The 25866-nt window shown below is 39.8% G+C and overlaps 2 protein-coding genes across 2 annotated transcripts; both read right to left on the reverse strand.

Moving 5' to 3' along the window:
• Positions 1-1649: 1649 nt before the first annotated feature.
• On the reverse strand, positions 1650-8896 carry syt5a (synaptotagmin Va). Its single transcript, XM_036560775.1, has 9 exons — positions 8740-8896; positions 7366-7380; positions 7046-7218; positions 6755-6847; positions 5487-5654; positions 5102-5269; positions 3535-3652; positions 3054-3187; positions 1650-1886 (listed from the first exon to the last, which is right to left on the reverse strand). Exons 1-9 carry the CDS (start codon positions 8894-8896, stop codon positions 1677-1679), a joined length of 1236 nt encoding a protein of 411 aa, XP_036416668.1. The 3' UTR covers positions 1650-1676.
• Positions 8897-19306: 10410 nt separating this feature from the next.
• On the reverse strand, positions 19307-22687 carry LOC118800499 (ferritin, middle subunit-like). Its single transcript, XM_036560746.1, has 4 exons — positions 22567-22687; positions 21694-21840; positions 21306-21431; positions 19307-19578 (listed from the first exon to the last, which is right to left on the reverse strand). Exons 1-4 carry the CDS (start codon positions 22666-22668, stop codon positions 19423-19425), a joined length of 531 nt encoding a protein of 176 aa, XP_036416639.1. The 5' UTR covers positions 22669-22687; the 3' UTR covers positions 19307-19422.
• Between the last annotated feature and the right edge of the window lie 3179 nt (positions 22688-25866).

Raw genomic sequence — 25866 nt, forward strand, 5'->3', positions numbered from 1 at the left:
TTGTGGTTCCTTGTGGTGTCCAATAATCACTTATGGTATTTTGTGTTTTCCTGATGGGTCGATATCACAGTGTTGATAGTAAAGGACTAAAGTAATGGTTTAAAAAGGTGTTCTGAGACTGATTCCAGATGAATTTGATGGTTTCCTAAAACGATGTAAAGGTGTTCCACAGAAAACTTGTGGTCTCAAATGGTAAATATTAAGCCAATTCCTATTAGAGAGCAAAACCATCGAGTATTGATGGTCTTGTTTTCAGCAGTGTGATGGCACAGTGTTATTCCGTATCAATTTACCAATAATTATATCGCTGTTGTCAGAACAAAACCTCATATCTCCAAAATGCTAACTTTACAAGAGAAGGAAAAAACCTACTTTATTTTAATGTAAGTCAGTGGAACTAGAATTTTTACCAAGCCATTTTAGGTGATTTCACGTAGTCCATTCATCATGAAATTTACAAACAACAGAAAGGGTAACAGCCATTTTCAAATTATGTCAAAAAACTGAAAAATGAAAGAGAAAAAGAAAGATTTTCTTCCGACAGCAGTGACATATAAATGATAAAAAAAAATGTTTAAGAAAAAAATCCACACATCAATGTTGATCGTATCCTGTCATTGTATTTACAGTCATTATCACACTTCAAGGATGGAAAACAGGACAATATTCAATACAATTCAATACAATATACACATACACTCTCAATACGTACACACACTCACACTCACATGCACTCATGAACGCAAGAAAATTTTCCAAATACAATATAATGACAGCTCTTATAAGGACAGTAATAACGCTCCCTTTGTGTGGATGGTTTGGTTGTGAGTGTTCTAGTGCAGACAGGACGGGTCACAGGTTACTCACAGTGGAACGTGACAGAAACATCGTCAGAAACAATCGTTAATGAAAGGACTGAGGTGTAAATGTAAAATATATGTTTCCAAAATTGCAGTTTTGAGTCGAGCTGAGGAGACAGGTGAGTAAATCCAATTGCTGGGTCCTCAGGTGTGTATTTAGCACGTAGGTATTAGAGTCATTCCATGAGATCGGTGCCGAATGGACATGCTATTTTGACATTTTTCACGTCAAGGAATCGTTTTTTTGGACTTCATAATTGCAATTACACTTGGCTTCCAACTTAACAAGCATTTTTGTGCCAAATAACACTGAGAAGCACAACCCCATCATATGGAAGCTGTGACGGGGTTGAATATTAAAGGCCAAACAGGCCGTCATACTCCCTGTTATCAAGCTTAGACTTTCTAACATGAGTTTTTCATCAGCAAATTATATGACTTTTGTGTGAACATTGCAAAAATTTTGAAAACAAGAACTTCTTCTGTTTTTCTGTGTGTATTTTGTGTGATGGGGTGGACACATTATGTGTAATGGACAACAACTGACCAAAAAGCAACTAATTATTGAAGTTGGCAATAAAAACAAATCATATCCTATTTTATATTTATACTTGGAAAAATTATTTTTGTCTCATGGCATCAAAACAGACTTGGATGACTCTCCTTTCATGGAATGACTCATTAGCGTACCGGAAGGTTCATAATGATAATCATGTTTATGTAACGTTTGAGGCGATGTTTTGTTTTCTATGTAAGTGACTGTAAATTACTGTTTTCTTAGCAGATAAATGGAGCGGATGTGAGTGTTCTGTGCGTTTAGCGGATGGGAGCCTTCAGCGCTGCATCCACCTCCTCCTCCGGCTGCAGGGTGTGCCACTGGGCCACGGGGCGTCTGGGATTGGCCAGCATGTCTGACCAGTGGCGCAGGCCAACTCCGCTGGCTCCATAGCCAATCCAGCACTTCCCAATAGCATCATTACTGCCCAGCTTATCGTAGTCATACACTGTGATCAGCACCTGGATCTTCTGCAGAGATACAGAGCACAGACAGTGAGTAAGAACAGAGGTTATTAATACTCTCTACTCAGCCGCCTCCACTCAGTTTGGGTCAGTATTACTGTGCCTTCTCACTGGGAGGACGCTCTGTAAGGATCTGTGTGGTCTCTGTGTGTGTATGAAGACTAGGGCTGCTAATTAATGAACTGGTTAAAGTTTTGTGGAATGTCAAAATGCCAAAATAGTTTTGAGGTTTTCATTTTTTTTAAATTGTAGTAATAACAGAGTAAAATACATTACTGTTTGGTCTGCTGTGACAGAAAATCCCACACATAAAAAAGTTTTATTTAACCTATGACTGAGTAGCTGCGTGGATTATGATTATTAGCCTGGTTATCCTTTGTATGGTTAGCTGATTGATCTAGAATTAATTTGCCTATTATTGATTAGGCTGCGTCTGGTTGGTCTATGATTGATTAGCATATGATCAGCCTAAGGTTAGCCTAAGATTGGTAAGCCAATTATTGTTTATTCTATAAATGCTTAGCTGGTTCGCAAATGATTGATTAGCCTATGATTGGTTGGCTGGTTAGTCTATGATTGATTGGCCTAAGATTGGTTAGCCTTTTATTGTTTAACCTATAAATGCTTAGCTGGTTCGCAAATGATTGATTAGCCTATGATAGGTTGGCTGGTTAGTCTATGATTGATTAGCATAAGATTAGTGTAGGATTAGCCTAAGATTGGTTAGCCTATTACTGTTTAGCCTATAAATGGTTATCTGTTTAGCATATGCTTGATTAGCCTATTGTTGGTCAGTCGTACATTGGCTAGCTGGTTGTTCTATGATTGAATAGGTTATAATTGTTTAGTCTATGATTAGGTGTTGCAACCACTGCACTCTCTCCTTTTTTGCAGCTCAGACTGCTCTACAATGACCTCAAATGAGACCTGATGGGACTCCAGTCCAGCACTTCTTAATAGCCTCATTACTGCCATAAGAAGCCCCCTAAAACTGCTACATACAGTACATATTGGAAGCAGAGCAATTGCTGTCAGATAGAGTTGGCTTCCCAACGTAGGCCAGACTTATGCTATTCTTACGGAGCAATATGTGCAAAAAACTAGCTAACTATTTCTTGCCTATGCATAAGTCATTATTATGCTGTACTGATGCTGTGATCAACCATGCTTTACCTGTATCTGTGCAAAGGGGATCTCAAAGCTGAAGCTTTCATTGAAGTACGGGTTCAGCGTGTTCTGTTTAACCGTCGTCTTCTTCTTTTTCAGGCGTTTCCCGTTGTGCTGCAGAACCACCTTTACGAAAGGATCTATGAGAAGGAAGAACGAGCATAAATAAACAACGCTAAGTAGAGCAATAATGCTTCATTCACAAAACACAAAGAGAAGTTTTCTCCTCTCAGACACACCTAACTACACTTATGAAGGGCTTGATTATTATCTGGTGGTGTGTTAGATAACATAGTGAACATATGGGGTCCTGGGAGTGGGATTGGCCACCTGGTTCACTTGTGTTTATCCCCACGGTCATTATGGTCCACCAAAATGGTCCACATTATTGCTCAAACCCAGCTCCCAGCACATCTATACCAGGTATGCAGAGATATTAATTGCTTGGTTCAAGTTGTTTTAGAGATCCATCCAGCCCAGCACTGACCTGATAAACCACCCACGTCCATCTTCTTCAGGTTTTTCGCCTCCATCACACAGACAGTGAGCTTCCCAGAGGTGGGGACGTATCGCAGGGAGATGCAGATGTCACCCAGCTTTTCTTGCTGCTCAGAGAGAGGAAAGTAGGAAGGCAGATGGATAAATGTTCTAGTGCAGTGGTTCTTAACCTGAAGTACACTGGAGTACCTGCCTGACTGATTTCCCTGCTCTAACTCACCTGATCCAACTGAACAAACTCTGGGTGGGAGTGGGGAGTCCTCTAAGATGTGCAGGGCCACAGTACTCCATAGGCAGGACTCACTGCCCTATGGCGACTGTTCCCAATCCTACGTCTGAGGTCCCTGTTTTAACAAACGGGATTTTGACCATTGGCTAATTGCTAAACCCTCCATGAGCTGAGCCAGGTGGGTTAGAGCAAAACCTGGAGAGCACATGGTATCCAGGGTAAGGATCGGGATCCTTTTGCAATTCAAATCTGCAAGTACCTGCAGTAGTCCACATTTTTTGTTCTGTTCCAGCTCTCAGGACACCTGAGCCACATGTCTACATAGATTTGTCTGGCCGACATAACAAAAAGTTAATAAGAATGTATCCAGGGGATGTATCCAGCGCAAATAGAACAGCTGCCATAACCCTCTTCCCTTTTCGATGGTGTAGCTAATTTGGAGCATTTAATCTCCACATATATAGCTGAATACAGTTATAAAAAATAGCATATTTGAGCAGGAATGTGTGTCATTGGATGCCATTTTAAATAGACAAAAAATAAACAAGGAACAGATACCTCACAAAAAATTTATTTGACTGTTGTTCATTTGCGTCCAGCTTTGTTGACAGACACAGCTCTCAAGCAGTGAGGCACTGGCCAAGGAACTAGGGGCGAGAATTCCATGTGGCGTGCATGTAACACATAACGTAGCATTACTGGGGCCTTCATCAAGAACCACAACAACGCAGACTCAACAGTGGCCTATAACCCGAAATTCATTTAGATACAGCCGAAGTGAACAAGGTCATGTTTACCACAGTCTGACCAACATGGCGGAGAGGCAGCTATTCAGATGTGAGGAAAAATGCATTTGTTTATTAATTTTACTTGCAGATGAGCTGCACTATGCTTGTAATCTGAATTACACCACTGTAGAAAAGCAAATTAGCTCATTAAAAAAAACTAGTATGACCAAAATGGCACCTGTGGAGTCCGCACATTGTTGACGTCACCAAAGTGCGCACTTCGATGGCAGCCAAGGGCTTATGGTGCCTTTTGGGACTGGGCTCAAGAGTTTCTAAGGTGTGCCAGAAGAGAGCAGCTGGAAGACAGATGTGCTGGATAAGGACACCCACTGACCAGATTGACCCCCTGCTCCATAACAGTGGTTCCCGTGTTGGTCCCATAATACACTGGCCTTATATTTTGGTCCTTTTACATTCAAGCTAATTAACAAGCCTTTCCTGAGTTGAAGTGGGATAAATATACAGGACCAGGGTTGAGAAATGCTGGTCTAGGAGGAAGAATACTTTACACTAACAGAAACGAAATTGCGAAGCCTTACCTCTTCCTTCTCTCCTCCCACCAGATCCTTCCACTCATGAATAGGCTGTCCGAGGTCAATGCTGTTCATGGGAATTTTAATCTCTCCAATCACGTCATGCTTACCGAAGCGGTCAAAGTCAAACACCTGCAATACCAAAGTCTGCCCGGCCAGATCGTTGAAAGGAATCTGAAGAAAGATGACAGGTAAAAGTATGTACAATGTCAAGGACAGTTGGCATTTCAAATCGCATAAAAAGATAACAAAACAAAAAAATGGAGCTACTGATGACAAGATTGTCTGCTTTGAACCTGACAGAGGTTTAAAAGTTACAGAAGAATAAAAACTGTCAGTCCAGCAGACAGAAGGGTGAAATGAGTGATGTGAGAATGTGATGAAATGGCACCTTGAATATGAATGTTTCGTTGAAAACAGGACATAAGTTCTTGCGCTGGACTTTGGTCTCAAACTTCTTCTTCTTGTCCGGGAGCATGTACACTTTGACATAGGGGTCAGAGGTGCCACCTATATCCATAGCAGGCAGGTCTTGGGCTTGCAGAATGCCGACAATGAGCTGTAAAAGAAAGTATTAAATGAAAATGTTAATGAGCGCAAATTCAAACGAATCAGGTTGGTATATACAAGGTGTTGTACACTGTAAGCAAAGGGTTCTGTCCAGATGTACAGTCAATTGGTTCACACGGCTGTATTGTGCGGTGCTGTTGCAGCACAGTGGCTCAGTGATAGCTGACAGGCTAATAGCTACACATGCCGCAGAACTCAGTCACTTGACTTTGTGCTGTCAGATATGAGTATTTATCCTCTAAATCTGTGCTACTGAACATCAGCTAGCTGGAACTGAGCCTCTTCTGTTGTGGTTGGCCCTTTGGACCTGCTAACTAAGCTACAGTTAGCTTAGCTAGAAAGCTACAGCTCCAAAAACCAAAGATCAGGTTTAATTTTGGTTTTTTTGTCACTCTGCTGAGCACAGTTAGCTAACGAACATGTAATTTAATGGCTGATGTAGGAGCTTCATACACTGGTTAAAGGATCCACCCTGCTGTGATGCCAAATTCATCAGCATGCAGCTCAGCTGGTGGCTGTGGACTCAATGTCCCCATTACTGATTTGATCAGAGAGGTTATTTCAGTTCATTTACATCTAACATAAGTAATCAACCTGGCAGGACTTATAACTGCCAAAAAACACAGAAGTGTGATGTTTTAAAAAGTTTTATATTAGGAAATCGCAGGATTTGTTGTTATTGCGGAATTGAGGAAGGCTAGAATAGAGATGTGAAGCCATATATCTAAAGCAATGGCGAATTTAAAAAATGTTAGGGTTACATTTAAAAAAAATGTTAGGGTTACAATTTATTTACATTTTAAAATAAAACAATGTTATTTTAACAATTACAACTTCTTGAGCCAAGAATTTAGCAATATTGTTTTTTAAAACAATTATATAGAATTCCAAGCATCACATTTCTCCAGCCAAACATAATGCAATACCTACAGACTACTGAAAAAAAAATAAATCTACACACATGCTTTTGTTTATTTCACAGAAATCATAAGGATTTCTCCGAAGGCCTAGAAGACCCTGAGGGTTCTCTCTTGACCTAAAGCAGGTCATCACCTATTTGAGCATTTTCTTTTTCACATCCAAACTCACTTGATTGTCTGTGAAGTTATAATCCAGAGTGTATTCCAGTTTGCCAAAGAATTCCTGCTCTTTTTCCTCACCCTCTTCTGGCTTAGCCTCCTCCTAAAAGGAAAGAGTTGTATTAAAAGCACACTTTCTCTCACATTTCCTCAATCAAACTGAACCACTTACAGCTAATCTATCATGCTTGTTCATTTAAAGTACCATCAAACCTGGAATGGAATCGTCATGTTTATAAATCCAAACACACTTTTCCTGAATCTGTTTATCCCCAAAGTTTAACCCTTCATTTTTTCTCACCGTGCCCTCTTCTTCCTCGCCCTCCTTTTTCCTCCGCCGGCGTCCAGCCTTCCTCTCGCGCACTTTCTTTGCTTTTTTCTTCCCTCCTAGACACTTCTTATAGATGCAGAAGGCAAAGCAGCCGACCAGGGCGAGGCCCACCACCACGATAGCCCCGATCGCCCACATGGGCACTGAAAGAGAAAGCGAGATTGGACAGAGTGAGTGATTGGACAGATGGGTATATGGGTGGATAACTGGACAGACTGATGGATGATGGGCAAGTAGAGGGATGGATAGGTAGGAGAGTGAAAGAGAAGCAAGTGGAAATGCTGACTTACATTTGATCTTGTGGTCTATGATGAGTGATGGAATGGATGAAGCAAAAGAGAGAAGTATGAGAGTTATGATGAAGACAGAGATGGAAGAGAATCTCACATTTGAACATGTTTGCTTAATTAAATGGTTAAGATGTAAACAAAGTCCATCAGAGTGGTTTGGTGTGAAATGCTCTGTTCTAGAGAAACTTACAGACTCAGAATTGTTCACAGTGGTGCTGATAGGAACCAGATGTCTGAAGGGCTGTTTAGGTAATAAAGCTTTTACATAACATGGTTACAGATACATTATCTGAGGCCTAAGACTTTTACTTTTTTTAAAATGCACTCATGGAGAGGTACATGCAGGGCATTGTAAGGCAAAATAGTCCCCAAAGAAAATATATTTTAATCAGATTTATCACTATTTTACCATCATCAACATTACATATACAACTCATGTGTAGGTTCACTGGTGGTTTTGGATAGTAAATAAAAACGCTATATTTGTGTTGTAGACACATTTCCACCAATGGAAAGAAATCTGAGTAAGTGGTAAGTTTCTCTACAATGAACCATTTCACACCAAACCACTCTGAATGACTTTATATCTAGTCATTTCTTGAGAAGTTACCTATCTGAGATTCACCTGTTTCAAAAATAAGGCATTCTAGTGTTAATTTTATTATAAATTCATTCACAGTGCTTTCTAAGTTATACATTATTATGGAATCATCAGCTCTGTTTATTCTTCTGAACTCATCTAATAAATAATCATTTTATTTCATCATTAGGGTCTCACTTTATTTGGATAGTCCACTATAGTCCCCTATACAATATCTACAGATGTTTAACTTGGTAAACTGTCTGTCGATACTCAGTTGATTCTAAACAGTGGTGGGGTTAGGGTCAGGATTTGGACCAGGGTTAGGGCTAGGAGCAGGGTGAGGGTTGGGTTTAGGTTTTGGGTTGAGGTTTGGTCAGGGTTAGGATTAGAGCAGGATTAGAGTTAAAGAAAATTATGGTCGTTTAGTAGCTATTTAGTTGAATGTAGCTTGAAAGTAAATTAAGTATCTACAAAGCATCTAAAGTGGACTCTCCACATAAAGTGTTAACCAAATTAGTAAAAAAAATGTAGGGTAACGTCATAATAGAACAATTTCATACATTTACCTGCAACATTATATATATATATATATATATATATATATATATATATATATATATATAGTATGTGTGTGTGTGTGTGTGTGTGTGTATTTTGGTGAAAATCCTTCGAATCGTGATTGCGATATTATGCTATATCATGTTATGATATGGGAAAAGTGTCACTGTGAAGAACATGGAGAATATACGTGATATACATGATGGATGATGTTTTCTGAGCCTCTCACTCACTTGGAAGGTGTCCGAGCTCATTGAAGAACTTGTTCTTCATGTTCAGGAAGTTGTGGCTGTGGTGGGAAGGTGGAGCAGGTGGGGCAGGGGCGGGGGCGGGTTCTGCCTCGGGCTCCGCCGCCCTCCGCACGCGCTGCTGCAGGCTGACCAATCGCATGGCTGATCAGCTGCGGAATAAGAACACAGACCTAGTTTGAACAGAGAGCCCAATCATACAGCAGAAGATTACACAGCACATCCTTCATCACTGACCCAAAAACTGCACCTGTCTCTCTAATCTCACCCTCTTTTTCAGCTTCTCTCTCTTCTCTCTTTTTTCCCTCACTCTCTTTGCCTCCCATGATCTCTTTCTTAACATTCACTGCCCTCCTAACCCTACCTGTCCTCACTACGCCCTTAATACCGGCCTTCTAGTTTCCTCTCTGTTCATCCTTTTCAGTGCTTCGCGTGAGTTTGTTGGATGGATTCCACTGTTAAAGGAATACTGCAGTGTTTTCACACAAAACCTGTATCTGACATGCCCATATCATACAGTGAGCTACCACAGATAATCATTTTGACTTTTTTCTCTGTACTCAGTAAAAGAAACAGAAAAACTGTTGATTCAGAATAGAAGCCAGTGGGCAGATGCTGACATTGGCTTTGATAAGAGATTGGAAAATAAGCATTCCTTTCATTTTTGATGTCAGAAAGTGTTCTGGTGTCAGCACTTAAACTGTTCAGGTGTATAAACCACCTTTGGGTCAAAGGAGTTTCAATATGTGCTTTTAACAATAGTTTGGAAAAGAAAACTGTCACATCGTTATGTAAGCCAAAACCTGCTCTTCATGGCACTTTGGCCCTGTTCACATCTGGCATAATGCGTCTTGGGTAGTCAGATCATAAGTAGACAGCGCTAAATACAGCTGTGAACAGATCTTGGAGACACACTGTGATCCAGTCACTTAGACCATCTTTGGAGGTGGTCAGCTAGCATTGACTACATAAGCATCCAAATGTGTCACTGACAACAACGAAGGATCACCTTAATCAACTACATCACCACAGCATCTGCATAGCTTCTTTCTTTGTAGTAATCAATGTGATCTGAACAGGCTCATACACGAAAAAGAACTCGCAGGACATTTTTGTCTAACAACAAATGCAGTGAGTAGTAAAAATGGGCGGTACCCTTTCTCCAACCACGGAATTCAGCCATAACTATTCACTGGCGATGCATTCAGGATATGTAGAAATGGCAGCTGTGAACAGCAACACATTTCACTGTCCGCTGAGGATTAGCTCACTAAAGAAGAATGTTAAGACCTTGTGATTAGGGCTTTTGTATGAACATGTAGCTTAGTGTTGAAGCAAAATGTATCCAAAAGATTATCACATAGCTGCTTTAGGCTAACAACTTTAGGCAGACGTTTTAACAGTAAAAATCAAACATTACTCAAAAAAGTTTCAAAGAACATGCAGTTCTCCCAAAACTTTTGAGAAGCAGTGCATAAGCCATGAATTAAAGATGCACATTTGTTCACAAAGTCAATCCTGGGAATTAGGGAACTGGGCATTAAGGCTAGGCATTGTGGTCAACATTACAGATTTACTGTGTATCTGTGTGATGACTGATCTCAATCAAATTCTCATTTAAAAAGTACAGAAGGGCTTATTTTATTAGTTTTGATGGAGCAAGCGTACATGTTCATTTGCCATCATACTGAGCTCGGAAGTGAGAACAGCATCCCGACTTTCCGAGTAGGAATTCTCAGTTGAGGAGGCATTTTCTTTGATTTGTGAAATTCTGTGTTACATGACTCATGAGTTCTCGGACAATAACATCTGACAATAAGTTCTCTGACAATAACATGCAAACGCACACAAATGTGTGAGTAATCATTCGGCACACATTAGCACTCTCAGGCCACGCTCCACTCTGCTGCACTGTCCTCCTCTCTCTTGCAACAGACGCGTAACGAGATTAATTGCCGATGGTAATCCACAAATCCCAAGTCTTAAGTAAATTAGGAACAGGCCAGTCGCTCGGCCCCTCCTCATGCTTATTCCCACTAAGCCAGCCACACACCCCCTGCTGCTGACTCACCAGTCTGCCTCAGTTTTAGCCACATCAAGGTTTTTTTCCTGTTTTCATTGTATCTCTCTTCAATGCAGTGAAATAGGCACTGATACCCTACAACTGCACCAGTGCCTTCTCAATCTACGTGTATAAATAGTTTTATTTTATAAAGCCTCCACCACTGTTTAACATACATATCGGTAAGGCACAATTGGCTCAGGTTCACCCTCAGGAATAAAGCTAGTGGGTCAGTTTGAGTTTCTGTTGACAGGCATTCAGGCTCTTTTCAGTGAGTCAGATCATTTGGCTCAGCTCACCAAAAAGAACCAACTCCTTCAGCTCCCAAACAGCTCTTTATGAATCTAATCATGTTTATTTATATCTTTTAAGTTTTTTCTTAAAAAACGTGTTCTTAAACCACAGAACTGTTCTCACCTACTCTTAAGTGTGTGCAGATTCTGTTCTTATCTAAGAACAAATCCCAATAAGAAAACATTGCTGAATGTCAGAATCTTTGTGAAAAAGGTGGGTTTTAAGAAGAAATTTATGTATAAGAATGGTTGAAATATGAGGCCCACTGTGTTTTTTGGTCCCAAAGTTAGCCAGGTTAGCAATATTATCTACCATTTTACCTACAGTACAACCTTAGTTTACCTTATAATTTATTAATTAGCAAAATCTGCATTGCATTTGTTTTTTTTTTATCTAATGTTGATAAGTATTTTGATTTGATGAAATTTGAGAGGCAGGGATTAGAACTACATGACAACCACCAAGAACAAAACCAGAAACACTAAACTAACAAAACAAGCAATAGGTGTTGTGGATAATGAGTGGGTGGAGCCAGAATGTTCCAAGGAGATTATTAAGGGGGGTTCTTTGATTTTCAGCCACAGCCTCTTAAGATCTACCCAATTTTTCAGTATTTACTGTGTCCAGTCTTTAACTTTATTACAGCTTCCACTCTTTTCAGGAGACTCACTTTCAGTTTCTCAAAGAAGCCTCCAAAGTTCAGTTTTAGACATTGGTTTTGCATTTTCTGCTTCTCACAATTCAAGATATCCCAAACACATACAGTGATGTTGAGGTCTGGACTCTGGGGTGGTCAGTCCATTGTTCAGCTTCTTTTGTTTGATGTGTGTCCGTCTCCTTTTCTCAGTGAAGCTTCTTGACAGCTACACATCCTTTCAGACCCACAGCGCTGAGTCGTCTTCTCACAGTGGAAGGATGGACAGAAACACCTGTGGATGTTTTCAGATCTGAAGCAGCTTGATTTTCTCCTCTCTCTCAAAGATGAAAGCTTTAAGTGCTGTTTATCTGATGGGGGCAGTTTTGGTGTCGACCAGGTCTTGCGGGGTTGTTAAAAGTCCCATTTCTCCTTATCTTTTAATTAGTTTGCAAATTCTACTTTACAAAAGTTCTGTTTTTCTATTACATTATATGTAAAAAAAATACTTGTATTTATTGCTTTTTGACTAGTTTTGACTGGGAATTAACGAATGAAGGGTGGTTTCTGACTGTTGCACAGTACTTTTTGTGAGGCAGTGTGGATCTCTTATAGAGAGTTACACATCTCTAGTAATTAGACAGCCTAGTTATTTATGCCACACCCTGGTTTGCTGGAGGTTGGAGTTCAGTTCCCTGCTCAGGCAGCGCTGTGAGCTGCTTTGGTTAAGACTCCTAATAATTTGCTTTCGTATGAAACATGATTAGACTGGATAAGAGTATTTGCTGTATGCTGTCATTGAAATTGAACTTCACTCAGATTCAGGTTAATAGTTTTCTTGTTTTAAGCTGAAGCCTCCATCTGTGCTCAGGCCCAGAGTAAATGTTGCGAGAGTTTGAGGAGGCTGTTAGCAGAACTAATAGGCTTTCTGCTTTTAAGCGGTCAATAGAGGTGACTCCACCACAGCCTCAGCCGAAGGTCAGCTTATCTCTGTGCCATATGGACTGAACATACTGATGCAGAAGGTGAACGTTATGGTCATGTAAAAGAGATCAAGTGAAGAGGACAGCCATATTTCTCAAAGCAGAGTTTTGCAGATTAAAGGGCCCATATTGTACCTTTTCCCCTGAGGTCTACTTACATGGGTCCATGTTTAACCATTTGAATTGTATCCTCTCTTTAACTGTTAGAACTGAACAGGCAGTTTGCATTACTGTGCCTTGTGTGTGTCGATGACCTCTATTCTGATTGGCTGCCCTGTATTGTGCCTTATTAGAGCTACAACACTCCTTATAACGTCACTGTGAATGGGCTGCACTAAACTGCTGTAGGCCAAATAGTCAGATCTGTGTAAAAAAGCCAGAACAGACATATATATAACAAAAAAGCCTCAACAACTGAATATAATATAGATTTTTCCAACGGTCTCTGCCCTTTGCCTTTATGACAGCTTCCATTTCAGGAAAATCGCTCTTTCACACGCATTTTCTGCTTCCCAGGTCTGGGCTCTGGGGTGGTCAGTCCATTGGTCAGCTTCTTTGTTTGATGTGTCCGTCTCCTGTTCTCAGTGAGGTTCTTCTTGACAGCTACATATCCTTTCTGATCCATAGCGCTGAGTCGTCTTCTCACAGTGGAAGGATGGACAGAAACACTTGTTGATGTTTTCAGATCTGAAGCAGCTTGATTTTCTCCTCTCTCTCAAAGATGAAAGCTTTAAGTGCTGTTCATCTGATGGGGCAGTTTTGATGTCTGTCAGGTCTTCCAGGTGGTTGTTAGGAGTCCCATTTTCTCTGTAGCTTTAATAGAGTTTTAGAAATTCCTGTTTTCCTTTCACTTTCCCCTTCTTTATCCATGTGTGCCATATTTAACATCATATATAACCTGCATTTAATGACTGCTTTGACTGGAAATCTAAGAAGCCTTTAACCATTAGCCAACAGTACAGCATCAACATAGCAATAGCGAGTGAACAAGTACATTATGAGGTCTTTTTTTATTATTAATTTAATATTTATGACCCTGACTACACCTGCACAGGAGTCAAACCAGTCCAGTTTCTACTGAAACTCTAAGCCTTAAGGGAAACCATCTTGCCATGTATTATTCTAAACCACTTTTGAATTTATCTGACGTTTCTCGTTTTTAGAAAGAGATGAAATGGGTCACGTGTCCCTGGTGGACAGCTGCTCGCTGAGGCACCTTTTAGCCCGACAGCAGCGCTGGGTCAGACAGGGTTTTGCTTTCATCCCTGCTTTGTGTCCGGCTAAAACGGCCGAATTTTGGAGGATTACCGAAATGCCAGACTATGTAAGAGCCAAAAAAATGAAAGGAGAGAGGGAGGGAGGGCTACACGGCGCTGTTCAGCACACGCGCAACGCGTAACCAAAGGTTGGCGAGCTTTTTACGCACAGCTTTTACGCACAAGTTTGCTGCTAAGCAAAACTGTATACAGGACATATGTTTAGGGCGAGGAATGTTTCGTGTGCCCTGGCGTCCAAAAACGTCTAAACTGACATATTTCTTGTCCCCAGTACTGTGATAAAGAAGAGATTAAACCGCCTCTAATCTGTCATGCGCCTTTAGAGTAGCCAGTGCGCACAAAGACAGACAAAATCGATGAACTGAAGTTTAGATGGGCTTCTTTAAGGCTTTCCTGTATATTTGAGCTCGTCTGATGTATATAAATCCACATATTTTTAATAATCTGACACCAACAGAACAAGTATGTCCACCTGCACAATCAAACCCCCTCTAGTGATGCTCTATAATGAGTCATAACGCGCGAGCACAACGGCAAACTCACCTGATGATGATCTCCAGTCACTCGTCTCCTCTTTTATAGATGGAAACTGGACACCTCCGCTTTGGTTGGAGAGGATTTTTTGCGCGCGACCTGCACTCGTGCGCACGCGCTCTCCTCTCTAATCTCCTCTCTCTCTGTCTCTCTCTCTCTTAACTTGGATTAATCTTTCTTTCCTCTCTGGGCTGCTCTCTGCCCCCACTGACTGTCCTCCTGCCCTTAAATCTGTGCTTTGGTTTACTTACTCTCTATCATCAAATTGTCTTTATGTATTTCTTTATATGTATCAGTGGAACTAAAATGAGGTGACATTTTGGCCTGAGGCGCCAGAATGCAACTGTTGCACCAATTAAGGTGGAACGGACAATTCGAACAAGTAGCTCTTAATAATAAGGAGCAAACAGAGGCTTCGTGGAAGTCTATCAGTACAGCCTATGGCATTATATCACTTTTCATATATTACATAATCCCTGCCATTCCGATCTTCATCCCATTGTAATTTCCCATCTAACTGTTTGTGCAGAGACCCTTTATAGTCTTAATCCGATTACGCGGCGAGCGCGCGGGAGCTTTATAGGATACACTGGGCCGATTGGCATATGCAGATGGACAAACTGATAAATCCTATTCGAAGATTTATGACACTGCGACGGGAAAGGTCAAACTCAGGACACGACAAAATGTCAGAAGCTATATGTTAGTAAACGCCTCGAAATTTCAGTCTCCGGTCACATTCAGAGGGATTTGGTAAAAATCGGATTAACCTGTTATGGGAAACAGTACCCTCATGCGGTGACAAGTGGTATTGCATTGTTTTAAAAACCTCCACTTCAACACGGGGCGCCCTTTGGCCCCCTTGGCTCACAAAGACTGTAATTTTTTCCATTTTTTTTAAGGTTTGTTGATTCTTAATTATCATTTAATCATAATCAATAATCATCAAAATCATTTTAAGTAATAATTATTGCGTTGCATAATAAAAAAATTATGTCACTCCCATGGGCATTGCTAGGCGAGTTTTACAAGACAAACCGATCTACTGTGTGCCAGTTTGACCAAACAGACATTTCGATACATTTTCTGGCTGTTCCTGCTGTAACAGATCCTAGTGAACATTTTGGGATCGTTAAAAAATGCTCCTGGGGGACCTCTGGTGATGCCCCTGATCACCCCCTTTGAGTGACAACCCTCCCTACCGTGTAAACGTTGAATAGTTTAGTTCCGTCATGGTCTGTAAGAAGAATTAGAAGTTTTTTCAGACTCAGGTTTAAGGGGACCCTGGCCACTTCCTATTTCTCCCATTATATAAAAAAAAACATGACTGCAAAATGACAGAGGGCGCCCGCGATCAAGTTTTCAATAAACAGCGTTTATGAAACTAAATTGAAAAAACAAAAATAAAAAAGGTACAATAGTTTCTAACCACTTGTACAGGTGCTTCCTTCACCTCACCTGTGTGTTTGTTTTTTGTTTGTTTGTTTGTTTATTTTTTACAGCAAATGGGTTTTGGGCAGCAGGACTCTACCATTACAGCTACTGAGAGCTGATTGGTAGGCATTACTGTTACTCAGTGATGACTGGTTGGTGAGTGAAGCAGCTCATTGGCTGACTAAAGCGGTTCACGTTCACTGACGTCATGAATTTACTTGAGACGCCATTATAAAGTCCTATAACTCGAGTTCGATAGCACTCAAAAATATAACTGCGGTGTTAAAATGTTTTAATGTTCTGTGTTCAGGAAATGACGCATTAAACTTATTAAGCATTTACAAACTGTTATTTTGCTCAAATGCGCCATATCAACCTATTAATTTGCACTCACTTGCGCCCCCTAGTGTTTGACAAACCTGGAAGACATTACAGAATGGTAATTCTCCTCTCTACAAGTTCTCTGGGTTTTTTTATTCAAATGAAAATGCCACCAAAAAACACAAATCAGAATTCAAAACCACAAGTAAAAGTCAGAACTTTAAGTCGGAAAAAAAGCCTCTTGCCATGTATTATTCTAAACCACTTTTTCTCGTTTTTAGAAAGAGATGAAATGGGTCACGAGTCCCTGAATAGGTGGACAGCTGCTCGCTGAGGCACCTTTTAGCCCGACAGCAGCGCTGGGTCAGATGGAGTTTTGCTTTCATCCCTGCTTTGAGTCCAGCTAAAACGGCCGAACAGCGTTATAAAGAGTTCTGCCTGTCATTTCAGTTGCGTTAACAGTGTCATTTACTTCATAAAACATTCTGTGTCATATTGTAAATACTGACATAAGCTGGTTATAAATATTCACGTATTGCTTTATGAATACATGCTTATGTAGTTCCTATGGAGGTAGCCTTCAAAAAAATTGTTCCTGTTTTTTTATTTATTTAAAATTTGCTAAATTCAAGCCATTATTTGAGAAAGAACATGTAAAAACAACTAGTAAAAATACATGAATAAAATAAGATTATCATCCAATCAGCTACTTGTTACTAGGCAGCTTATGCAGTTGATTTATGCTGGTTTTTATTGCTTACAGCATCTCTACAACTGATCATTTTATGATGCACTATGGTTGTTTTGGAAGTGCTGACAATACCCATAATATACTCGCAAAAGTATACTGTGGCATGATTTATCACAATAACAATAACATATTATCATATCTCCCAACCTTATTACAGAGCACTGTATCATTCAGGATGTATCCTGGAACTGCACAGTTCTGGTTTGTTAAGCGCAGCTGTTTTCCCACTAATGTAAGCCTGTGAGAGACGTGGAGTCCAGTAATTGTACACAGCAGTTGTGTAAACCTTGACACACAAGGAAAGAGCAGTAATTACCTGTTAGCACTCTGTGAAAACCCTCAACAGACATGGCTTCACTCAGCCACCCAGTGGCCTACTGCTCACGTACACAACGGCTCATTACCACCTTTACAGGGTCAAACAGGAGACACAAATTCAACTGACCAAGTCTGGCTTTCAGGACTGTCTGCTGCACACTTTCAACACAGGCATCCGTTTTTAAACCAGTTTCTTTATGAAAATGTTGTCTATTTTCTTGACACTTAGATTGAACTATATTGTTAAAAGGGAATTATACAGATTGTTCAGTTTAACCTACATGTGTTTTCTGAGTTTTTCATGTAATGTTCATGGTGGTAAATGCATTTTTAAAAATGGTAAAATGGTCAAATTTCTGATATTCTTTGGGGACTATTTTGCTTCGCGTGGGCCTCTCCAATATGAAAGTATTTTACAAACAAGCCAAAACCACCTCATGACTGTCATAAACAATGTCTCTGGCATCAAGCAGCATTTAATGTAGTAGCTTTCTGTGAGGAACTTTTCAGAGACGTCTGGTTCCTGTCACCACCACTGTGAACAATTCTGACTCCCCAGGTTTCTGTAGAATGGGGCATATCAAACCACTCTGATTGACTTTGTTTACATCTTAACAAGTTAACTATGCGGACATTCTGAGGAATAATTTCCTGTAATTTTCTTTGTGAGGTGAAATAACATTGATCCAGTGGTGGCAAGTGGAGAGAGCCAAATCAAGGCCTGTGTGTAGCTCTGCATATTATCTGAAGATAATTAGTGCATAAACAGAAAGAGAAAAGGCATGTTAATGTAGCTAATGCTTAATTTTTACATTTTTGTCATATCATCAAAAATAATGTCTGATTGAACTAAGGTTGCATTATTTTAAGATTCCACAAAGTGCATTTTGTCTAATGAATGCTCCTACAGCTCAGTCTAAGCCTGTAACAGTAATAAAAGTGTAGCTAATCATATCAATATTTTTTGTTTATTGTATGAAACTGTTAAAGTATGAACTTAAAGTGGTCCAATTGGCTGATCGGCTATCTTGCTTCCTAGATGCTAAAAAGCTCAGAGCAAAGCCGGTTTATGAGGAGCCTGGCCACTTCCTATTTCCCGTTATATCAAAAATAGGACTGCAAAACAGCAGAGGGCGCTCACGAGCGAGTCCTCAATGAATGGGAGTAAATGAAGCTCAACAGCTAAAAACTAAAGTTAAAATAGTTTCTAATCACTCGCCCTGAACCTTCCTTTAATTTTAGAAAGTAGAAGAATGTATTTCACTAAAAAAACAAAGAAAAACTTACATATATGTTTCCTTTTTTTCTACAGCAAACGGGTTTTGGGCAGCATTACTGCTACTGAGAGCTGATTGGTTGGCAAGTGGAGCAGCTCAGTGGCTGTCCGTGCTCACAGACATCATGGACGTTTTAAACTCCTACAACTCGAGTTTAAAAGCTCTTAAAAATATAACATCAGTGTTAAAATGTATGATGCTGTTCAGTGTTAAGGAAATAAATGTACTCTTTTAAAATAAAAACGTTTAAGCATTCATAAACTACGATTTTGCTCAAATGTTCCATATTAACCCGTTCAATTTGGACTCACTCGGGAGCGCCCTCTAGTGTTTGAGAAACCCTGAAGAAATTAGTGGTAATTCTGCTGACCTCTAAAAGGTGTTACAGCAGCAATTCAAAAGACCCATGATGCATCTCAAACACACCTTCTGCCTTCCTTTATTAACATGCATTTGCCTTAAATATCTGATGAACATGCACTTCATCTATTCTGTCTGCTGCAACGCAACATAGGATTGTGTAAGGCATTTATGTAGTAATTGTGACAGACCGAGTTCAGCTCAGCCGTGATTAGACAAGCTTTACTGAAAAGAAAAAAAATAAATAAAAACACACCAAGCCTTTCATTTCCAGCTCAAAATGTTTATTCATCAGATTCGTTCACAATTTAGTGTGAACATGTAGAGATCCTCCACAGCCAAAACGAGAGCTTAATAACAGGACACATTTCACTGATTCCAGGTGGAGGTTCTGAAAGCTCTGGGTGAAGCCTGGGACCTAATTTAGCTTTCACCCCGCAGAGTGTGCTTGTCAAACAGGTACTCGGCCATCTTGTTGTTTCCAGCGTCCATCTTGGTGAGGTTGGTGATGTAGTCACCCAGCTTCTTGATCATCTCCACCTGCTCGTTCAGGTAGTGCGACTCCAGGAAGTCACACAGCTATTGGACAGAGAATAATCGATCAGATATGTATGGAAATTTGTGCCTCTCCACAATCAGGGCTTCATTCAGTTTGATGATGATTTCCATAGAATGAGGTGTTTTATACCATTTGGCATGTGCCAGGTAGCAGCTGATGGGTTTGATGTATCTGATGTATTTAATTTGCATAGCACTTTTCATTCATGCAACCCAGACTGAGCTCGGATGAGAGTGTAAATTTAGACAAACGTTAACAGCAGAGTAACTTACAATCTGATGTTTTTTTACACAGGCAGGCAAAGGCAGTCTTAGGAGTCTTGCCCAAGGACTCTTACTGGTATAGTATAGCATGCTGAGGTGGGGACTGAGCCCCAGTCTGCACCATGGCAGGCCAGGCAGTGGTGTTACCTGCTACACTATACCAATAAGTACTGCCTGCAGGATTATCACAATAAGTGATATTGTGATCTGTACTACAGAGCCTTAGCATATAGCATACAGTCCTGAAAATTTTAAGGGTACATTAGAAGCAAAAATGGAACCATGAACACTCAAAGAACCCTCTGCATGATTAAAGGGTTCTTTGCATCATGTAAGGGTTCTTCCAACTGATGGAGACTTTGCTGTAGATGGTTCCATAGGGAAACTTTATGAAAAGGATTCTATATAACACCCAAAATGACTCTTCTACTGATACAAGTTTCACACCGTAACAATAGAAGAACCCTTGCTATATAGAACCATCTACATCACATTCCCCAGTCTAAAAAACCCTTTTATGATGCAAAAACTTTTTAATCATGCAGAGGGTTCTTTGAGTGTTCATGGTTCTATATAGAACCATTTTCTTTACCAAAGAACCCTTGGAGAACTCTTTTTTTTTTTAAAGAGTGCACATTTTCCCTGATGGTAATATTGTTACCATATTATTACCAACTGGCCAACCTTTTAATATAACTAATCTTTTATAATGATAACTATATTATATTAACTATATTCTGTGCAGATGGCATGTTAACAGTTAACATCCAATGGATCTCCACTTTTGTTAGGTTGGAAACCAAAATATGGCCAAAGTGGTGCGTTGGACCTTCTTCTGGACAAGCTCATCCATTTTTTTCTCTACTGTAGAGCAGATCTCATGTACCAGAGTTTACTGGTTTCATTTGTATGGATCATTCTTTGCCAGACTGAAAGTTAATGTGATAACCTGAAGTGCCATTCAGATGTATGTGAGTAGGTAATGTTTTGGCTTATAAATAAGTGCAATCTTTTCTATTGTATACATTTTCTGAACTAACCATGGAGTAAAATGCTTGTACACAGGAAATGGTTGAAGGAAAACTAAGGTATGTTTAAGAAAACACACACACACAATATATTTATATATACATATACATATATACACATATATATATATATACACTATATATATATATATATATATATATATATATATACATACATACATATTATATACATACATACATATTATATATATACACACATATACATATATATACATACATACATATTATATATATACACACATATACATATATATATATACATACATACATATATATATATATATACACATATATATATATATATATATATATAGATATATATATATATAGATATATATATATATGAGGGTAAACACTGATCTCCACAGCACTTTGGCCCAGAAGGTCCCCAGCCTGCCCTACACTTTCTATGCTAATAGTAATTCAGGGACTCACATGAGGGTCACCCTTCTCAGTGGCGATCCTGTGCAGGTCCAGCAGAGCTTGGTTGACCTTCTTCTCCAGCTGCAAAGCGCACTGCATGGCCTCCAGTCCAGTTCCCCACTCATCACGCTCAGGTTTCTGAGGAGAAAAGCATTTTTAAGTAACTCAGCTTATTTCTGATGTTGGAGAACTTGGCTAACACTGTACAGTCCTTTACTGTACTTGTTGTAACCAATAAGTACTACTGTGTTGTCTTATACTACTGTACATGAATACCTGGAGTGAAGGCAGATGCTTCTTTCTCATAGCAAGTACTGCCCAATCCAGCTCCCATTTTAGTGTATTGTAAACCACTGTTTTACAGAATGCACTTTCCCTCAGGACTCTCCTGAGGACGTACCTTGATGTCCTGAAGGAAAATGCGTCCACCTCTCTTGTTCTGGAATTTCAGAAACTTCTCAGCGTGCTCTCGTTCCTCATGGCTGTTCTCCTTGAAGAAGTGGGCGAAACCTTTGAGGGCCACATCATCCCTGGAGAAGTAGAAGGCCTGTTTGGGAGGGAAAAACATCACAGGTAAGACTAGGAAACTGTCACGTTTTAAAAAACAAAAAACACGTTTTAAACCCAACAGGTTTGTTTATTACGGTGAAATAACGAGGCTGAAGTTGGCGACTTGTTCTATTTTTTCCGTTCCACCTTAAATGGTGCAAGAGTTACATTCTGAGGCGCTAGAATGTAGCTGCTGCACCATTTAAGATGGAACGGGATTTTTACTTTTTTTTAAAAAAGGCGCCAGAATGTAACTGAGCCTCATGTAGCAGAATGTAATTGCTGCACCTTTTAAGGTGGAACGAGGGAATTCGGAAAAGACGCCAATTTCAGATGAGGCGCTAGATTTTAATTGCTGCACCATTTAAGGTGGAACCGAAAAAATACAAAAAAAGAGGCGCCAGAATGTAGCTAAGCCTCAGGTACCAGAATCTTACTGCTGCACCTTTTAAGGTGGAACGGGAAAATTCGAAAAAGACGCCAACTTCAGCTGAGGCGCTAGAATGTGCTGCACCATTTAAGGTGGAACGGGAAAATTCCAAAAAAGAGACGCCAGAATGTCACTGAGCCTCAGGTACCAGAACGTAACTGCTGCACCTTTTAAGGTGGAACTGAAAATTCGAAAAAGATTCTAACTTCAGCTGAGGCGCTAGAATGTAACTGCTGCACCACTTAAGGTGGAACGGGAAAATTAAAAAAGCCAGCTTCAGTAAAGACAACTCACCATGGAGGTGTAGGTGTAGGAGGCGTAAAACTCCATGTTCACCATCCTGTTGATGGCGGCCTCGCAGTCGCGGTGGTAGTTCTGACGGATCTGAGACTCCATTTCGGCTGATTTTTCTCCTTTTTAATATCAAAAGGTACAAAAATAAACTCTGTTGTGGAGCTGGTCTCCAAAATAATCAGTAGTGCAGGATGAAGAAGAAGTTCCGTTCAATCACTGTTGAAGCAAGAACCTCTGGTGAATCTTCCCAAAGCTGTGAGATGGAGGCTGTTTACTCAGTATTTATTATCACAGTGGAAAAGCTGTGGGGCTGCACCAGCCAATCAGATGCAAGGATCTAATGCTGACGTAATGCTGAAGAAGAGGCGGCCAACCCTAACCAAAAACTGCTGAGTCAAGGAAGTCATAAAGGGGTTATTATAAAAATTACAAAATATAATAATTATTAAACTGTAATATTATTTGCTCGAAGTTGTCAGATCTGTGAGCAGGTTTGTTTGTTAGATTTTAGTGCAGCTCAGACTAAAACGGGCCCAGAAGAGGTGATGATGAACGGTGACACAGCTCTTCTAAGGTTTGTAACATTAGAAGATGACGAGAAGTGCAAACGCTGCAGTGATGGAGACCTTTGATTAGAGTTGTGAGTAAGACAGCAACCTGTTTTAACCCAGAGCAATCAGTTTGGCTGGTAGAAACAAACGCCAAAACACATACATTAGCTATCTTTTTGAACACCTACTTTAATATTACAAATTATCAAGTTCCAACATTCCCAAGGGCTCTGAGACTAAAACCATCCATGCCAAGAGGAAAACGTATTCAAAGTAGTATGAAAAGTGTTAAAAAGATAAAACAGCAGTGAAGGGACTGGAATAAAAACAGGTCTATAATGTAAGTTTAGTACCCAGTTAAAGGGGAATTCCACCAATTTTTCAAAGTTCAAAATTAAGATGTAACACAAGAGTGGTCTGATGTAAAATGCGCCATTCTGGATGAACGTAATAACTCTAAATAGTTTCTTTTCAATGGTGGTGAAGGGAACCAGACGTCTGAAGCACTTCATGTCTCTAAGAGCTATCTCTCCATCTATCTTTCCATCTATCCGTCTATCTAAATATCAATCTGTCTATCTGTCTGTCTGTCTATCAGTCTGTCTGTCACTTAATCTATTTATCAATCAATGTATCTGTCTGTTTGTGTATCTACCTTTCCATCTGTCTGTCTCTATATAGGTCTGTCTGTCTATCTATGTATCTATCATAGGCCATCCTCTGCTTGTGTGATGTAGATGAACACTGAGTTATGTGACACTGATCATTTGTAACTTGACTGGGTTCAGTATAACCCCTTTAACCTTGTTATGACATCATTAGAAGTGTCCATTGTGGCTTTATGACTATAAACACATTGTACTCTGGACTGAATTACTCCTGGTTCGTCCAGAACTGATCATCCAACATTAGTACCTGACTCACTAATGCTCTTGTAGCTGAATGCAATCAAATCCTCACCACAATATTCCAACAGCTAGTGTAAAGCCTTCCCAGAAGAGTAGAGGCTGCTACTTCAGCAAAGGGGGACAAACTCCCTATTAATCATTACAGAAGAAACGGTGGAAGAGCAGGTGTCTACAAACTGTTGCACTAATAATGAGTTAATAATGTACAGAATATAGAAAAAGGAAACTGTTTGTAGGTTAATTAAAGTTGTTTACATAGATGATGTAAGTAAATGAACATTTTCTCTGTGGACGTCACACAGTGGAACCTCTCATGACCTGAAGTTGTGCTGAGACACTGTGACTCAGCATTTGCTCACTTCTGCATCTCCGTTAAGTTCTCCAATTACTGGTGTAAGAGACTGAACACACTAACCAGGACGTGCATCTCAAATACATCAGCAACAGAAGAGATTAGCAATTAATCATTCTTACATTTTACGTTTTTGTACATTTTAGTTAACATTTAATGACTAATTCCTTTGTAATGTTGAATTTTATTGTTTAATTTAAACAGTTAAAATTCTGTGTTTAATTTCATCCTATTTTATTGGTTCAGCGTCTGCTCTGATTTGTGATCTCACACCTCTGACTGGAGCTTTAACATTTAATTTTATTCTAATAGGATGCAGAAAGAGAAGAACAAAACCTGACAAACTTCAGTTCCTGTGCTGAAAGACGCTGGATGTACTAAAAGATGCTGCAGTTCTGTGAGGAACTCAGTATGTAAATAGTTTTTTTTGGACTGTAGTCATTATTTTAAATAGGTAACAATACTTTTACTGCAGTATATCTTTAAGCTGCTCTACGTACCTTTGATCAAAAAGTCATGCCTTATATGTACACAGATCAGCTATAACATTAAAACCTCCTCCTTGTTTCTACGCTGATTGTCCATTTTATCAGCTCCACTGACAGGAGTACTGTGTAGTTCTACAATTACAGACTGTAGTCCATCTGTTTCTCTGCATACTCTTGTTACCCCCTTTTGCCCTGTTCTTCAGTAGTCAGGACCCCCTCAGGACCACCACAGAACAGGTATTATTTGGGTGGTGGATCATTCTCAGCACTGCAGTAACACTGACGTGGTGGTGGTGTGTTAGTGTGTGTTGCGCTGGTCTGAGTGGATAAGACACAGCAGTGCTGCTGGAGTTTTTAAATGCCTCAGTGTTGCTGCTGGACTGAATACATTGTCCAGATCTTTTTGTTGCTTTTATTAAAGAGAACACCAAGCTAGAAAGATGCAGTATTCATATATAAAAGGAACACAGGACTTCACTTCTTTGCAATTACATATTCTCACCTACTGCACTCATTCTGTTGCAAAATACCTTTAAAAATTGTCACCCTGACCAAATTTTTATTTTCATAGACTTCCCAACCTGTCAATCATACCCTCAGGGTGGGGCCAACAGCAGAAAATACAGTATGTAATTGCAAAGAGGAGAGGCGCTGTTTCTCTTTTACATTTGGATTCTACGCCTTTCTAGCTTGATGTTTTCGTTGATAATGCAATTTCAAAAGCTTTATTACACTCTCAGAAATAAAGGTAGTAAACTGTCTCTGGGGCAGGACCCCTCTTGTCACTGGGGTGGTCCCCTCAAGGGTACATGTCAGTACCTTTAGTCAGGGAACATAAGTGTAGTATAATGCAATTAAGTGATATTTTCTAAGTTGTACTGACTCCACACACCCCGTCTCGTCTCCAGGCTTTTTATTTTATTGTTCTGTTTTGAAATATTAGATTATGAAAAGGTGCAAATACGAACTTTTCACCTGGAAAAACCTGGTTCACAATTGTA

Source organism: Colossoma macropomum, unplaced genomic scaffold, assembly GCF_904425465.1.
Source record: "Colossoma macropomum unplaced genomic scaffold, Colossoma_macropomum, whole genome shotgun sequence".
Lineage (NCBI taxonomy): Eukaryota > Metazoa > Chordata > Actinopteri > Characiformes > Serrasalmidae > Colossoma > Colossoma macropomum.

What these genes read in the sequence shown, in the direction of transcription:
- LOC118800499 (XM_036560746.1), bottom strand. Translation starts at nt 22,668, where the DNA reads ATGGAGTCTCAGATCCGTCAGAACTACCACCGCGACTGCGAGGCCGCC. An exon ending in TTTTCCTTCAGGACATCAAG is followed by an intron (nt 21,432 to 21,693) that starts GTACGTCCTCAG and finishes TTTTCTCCTCAG; the next exon opens with AAACCTGAGCGTGATGAGTG. An exon ending in CTGAGAAGGGTGACCCTCAT is followed by an intron (nt 19,579 to 21,305) that starts GTGAGTCCCTGA and finishes TCTGTCCAATAG; the next exon opens with CTGTGTGACTTCCTGGAGTC.
- syt5a (XM_036560775.1), bottom strand. Translation starts at nt 8,896, where the DNA reads ATGCGATTGGTCAGCCTGCAGCAGCGCGTGCGGAGGGCGGCGGAGCCC. An exon ending in ATAACTTCACAGACAATCAA is followed by an intron (nt 5,655 to 6,754) that starts GTGAGTTTGGAT and finishes TTTCTTTTACAG; the next exon opens with CTCATTGTCGGCATTCTGCA. An exon ending in TGGGAGGAGAGAAGGAAGAG is followed by an intron (nt 3,653 to 5,101) that starts GTAAGGCTTCGC and finishes CTCTCTGAGCAG; the next exon opens with CAAGAAAAGCTGGGTGACAT.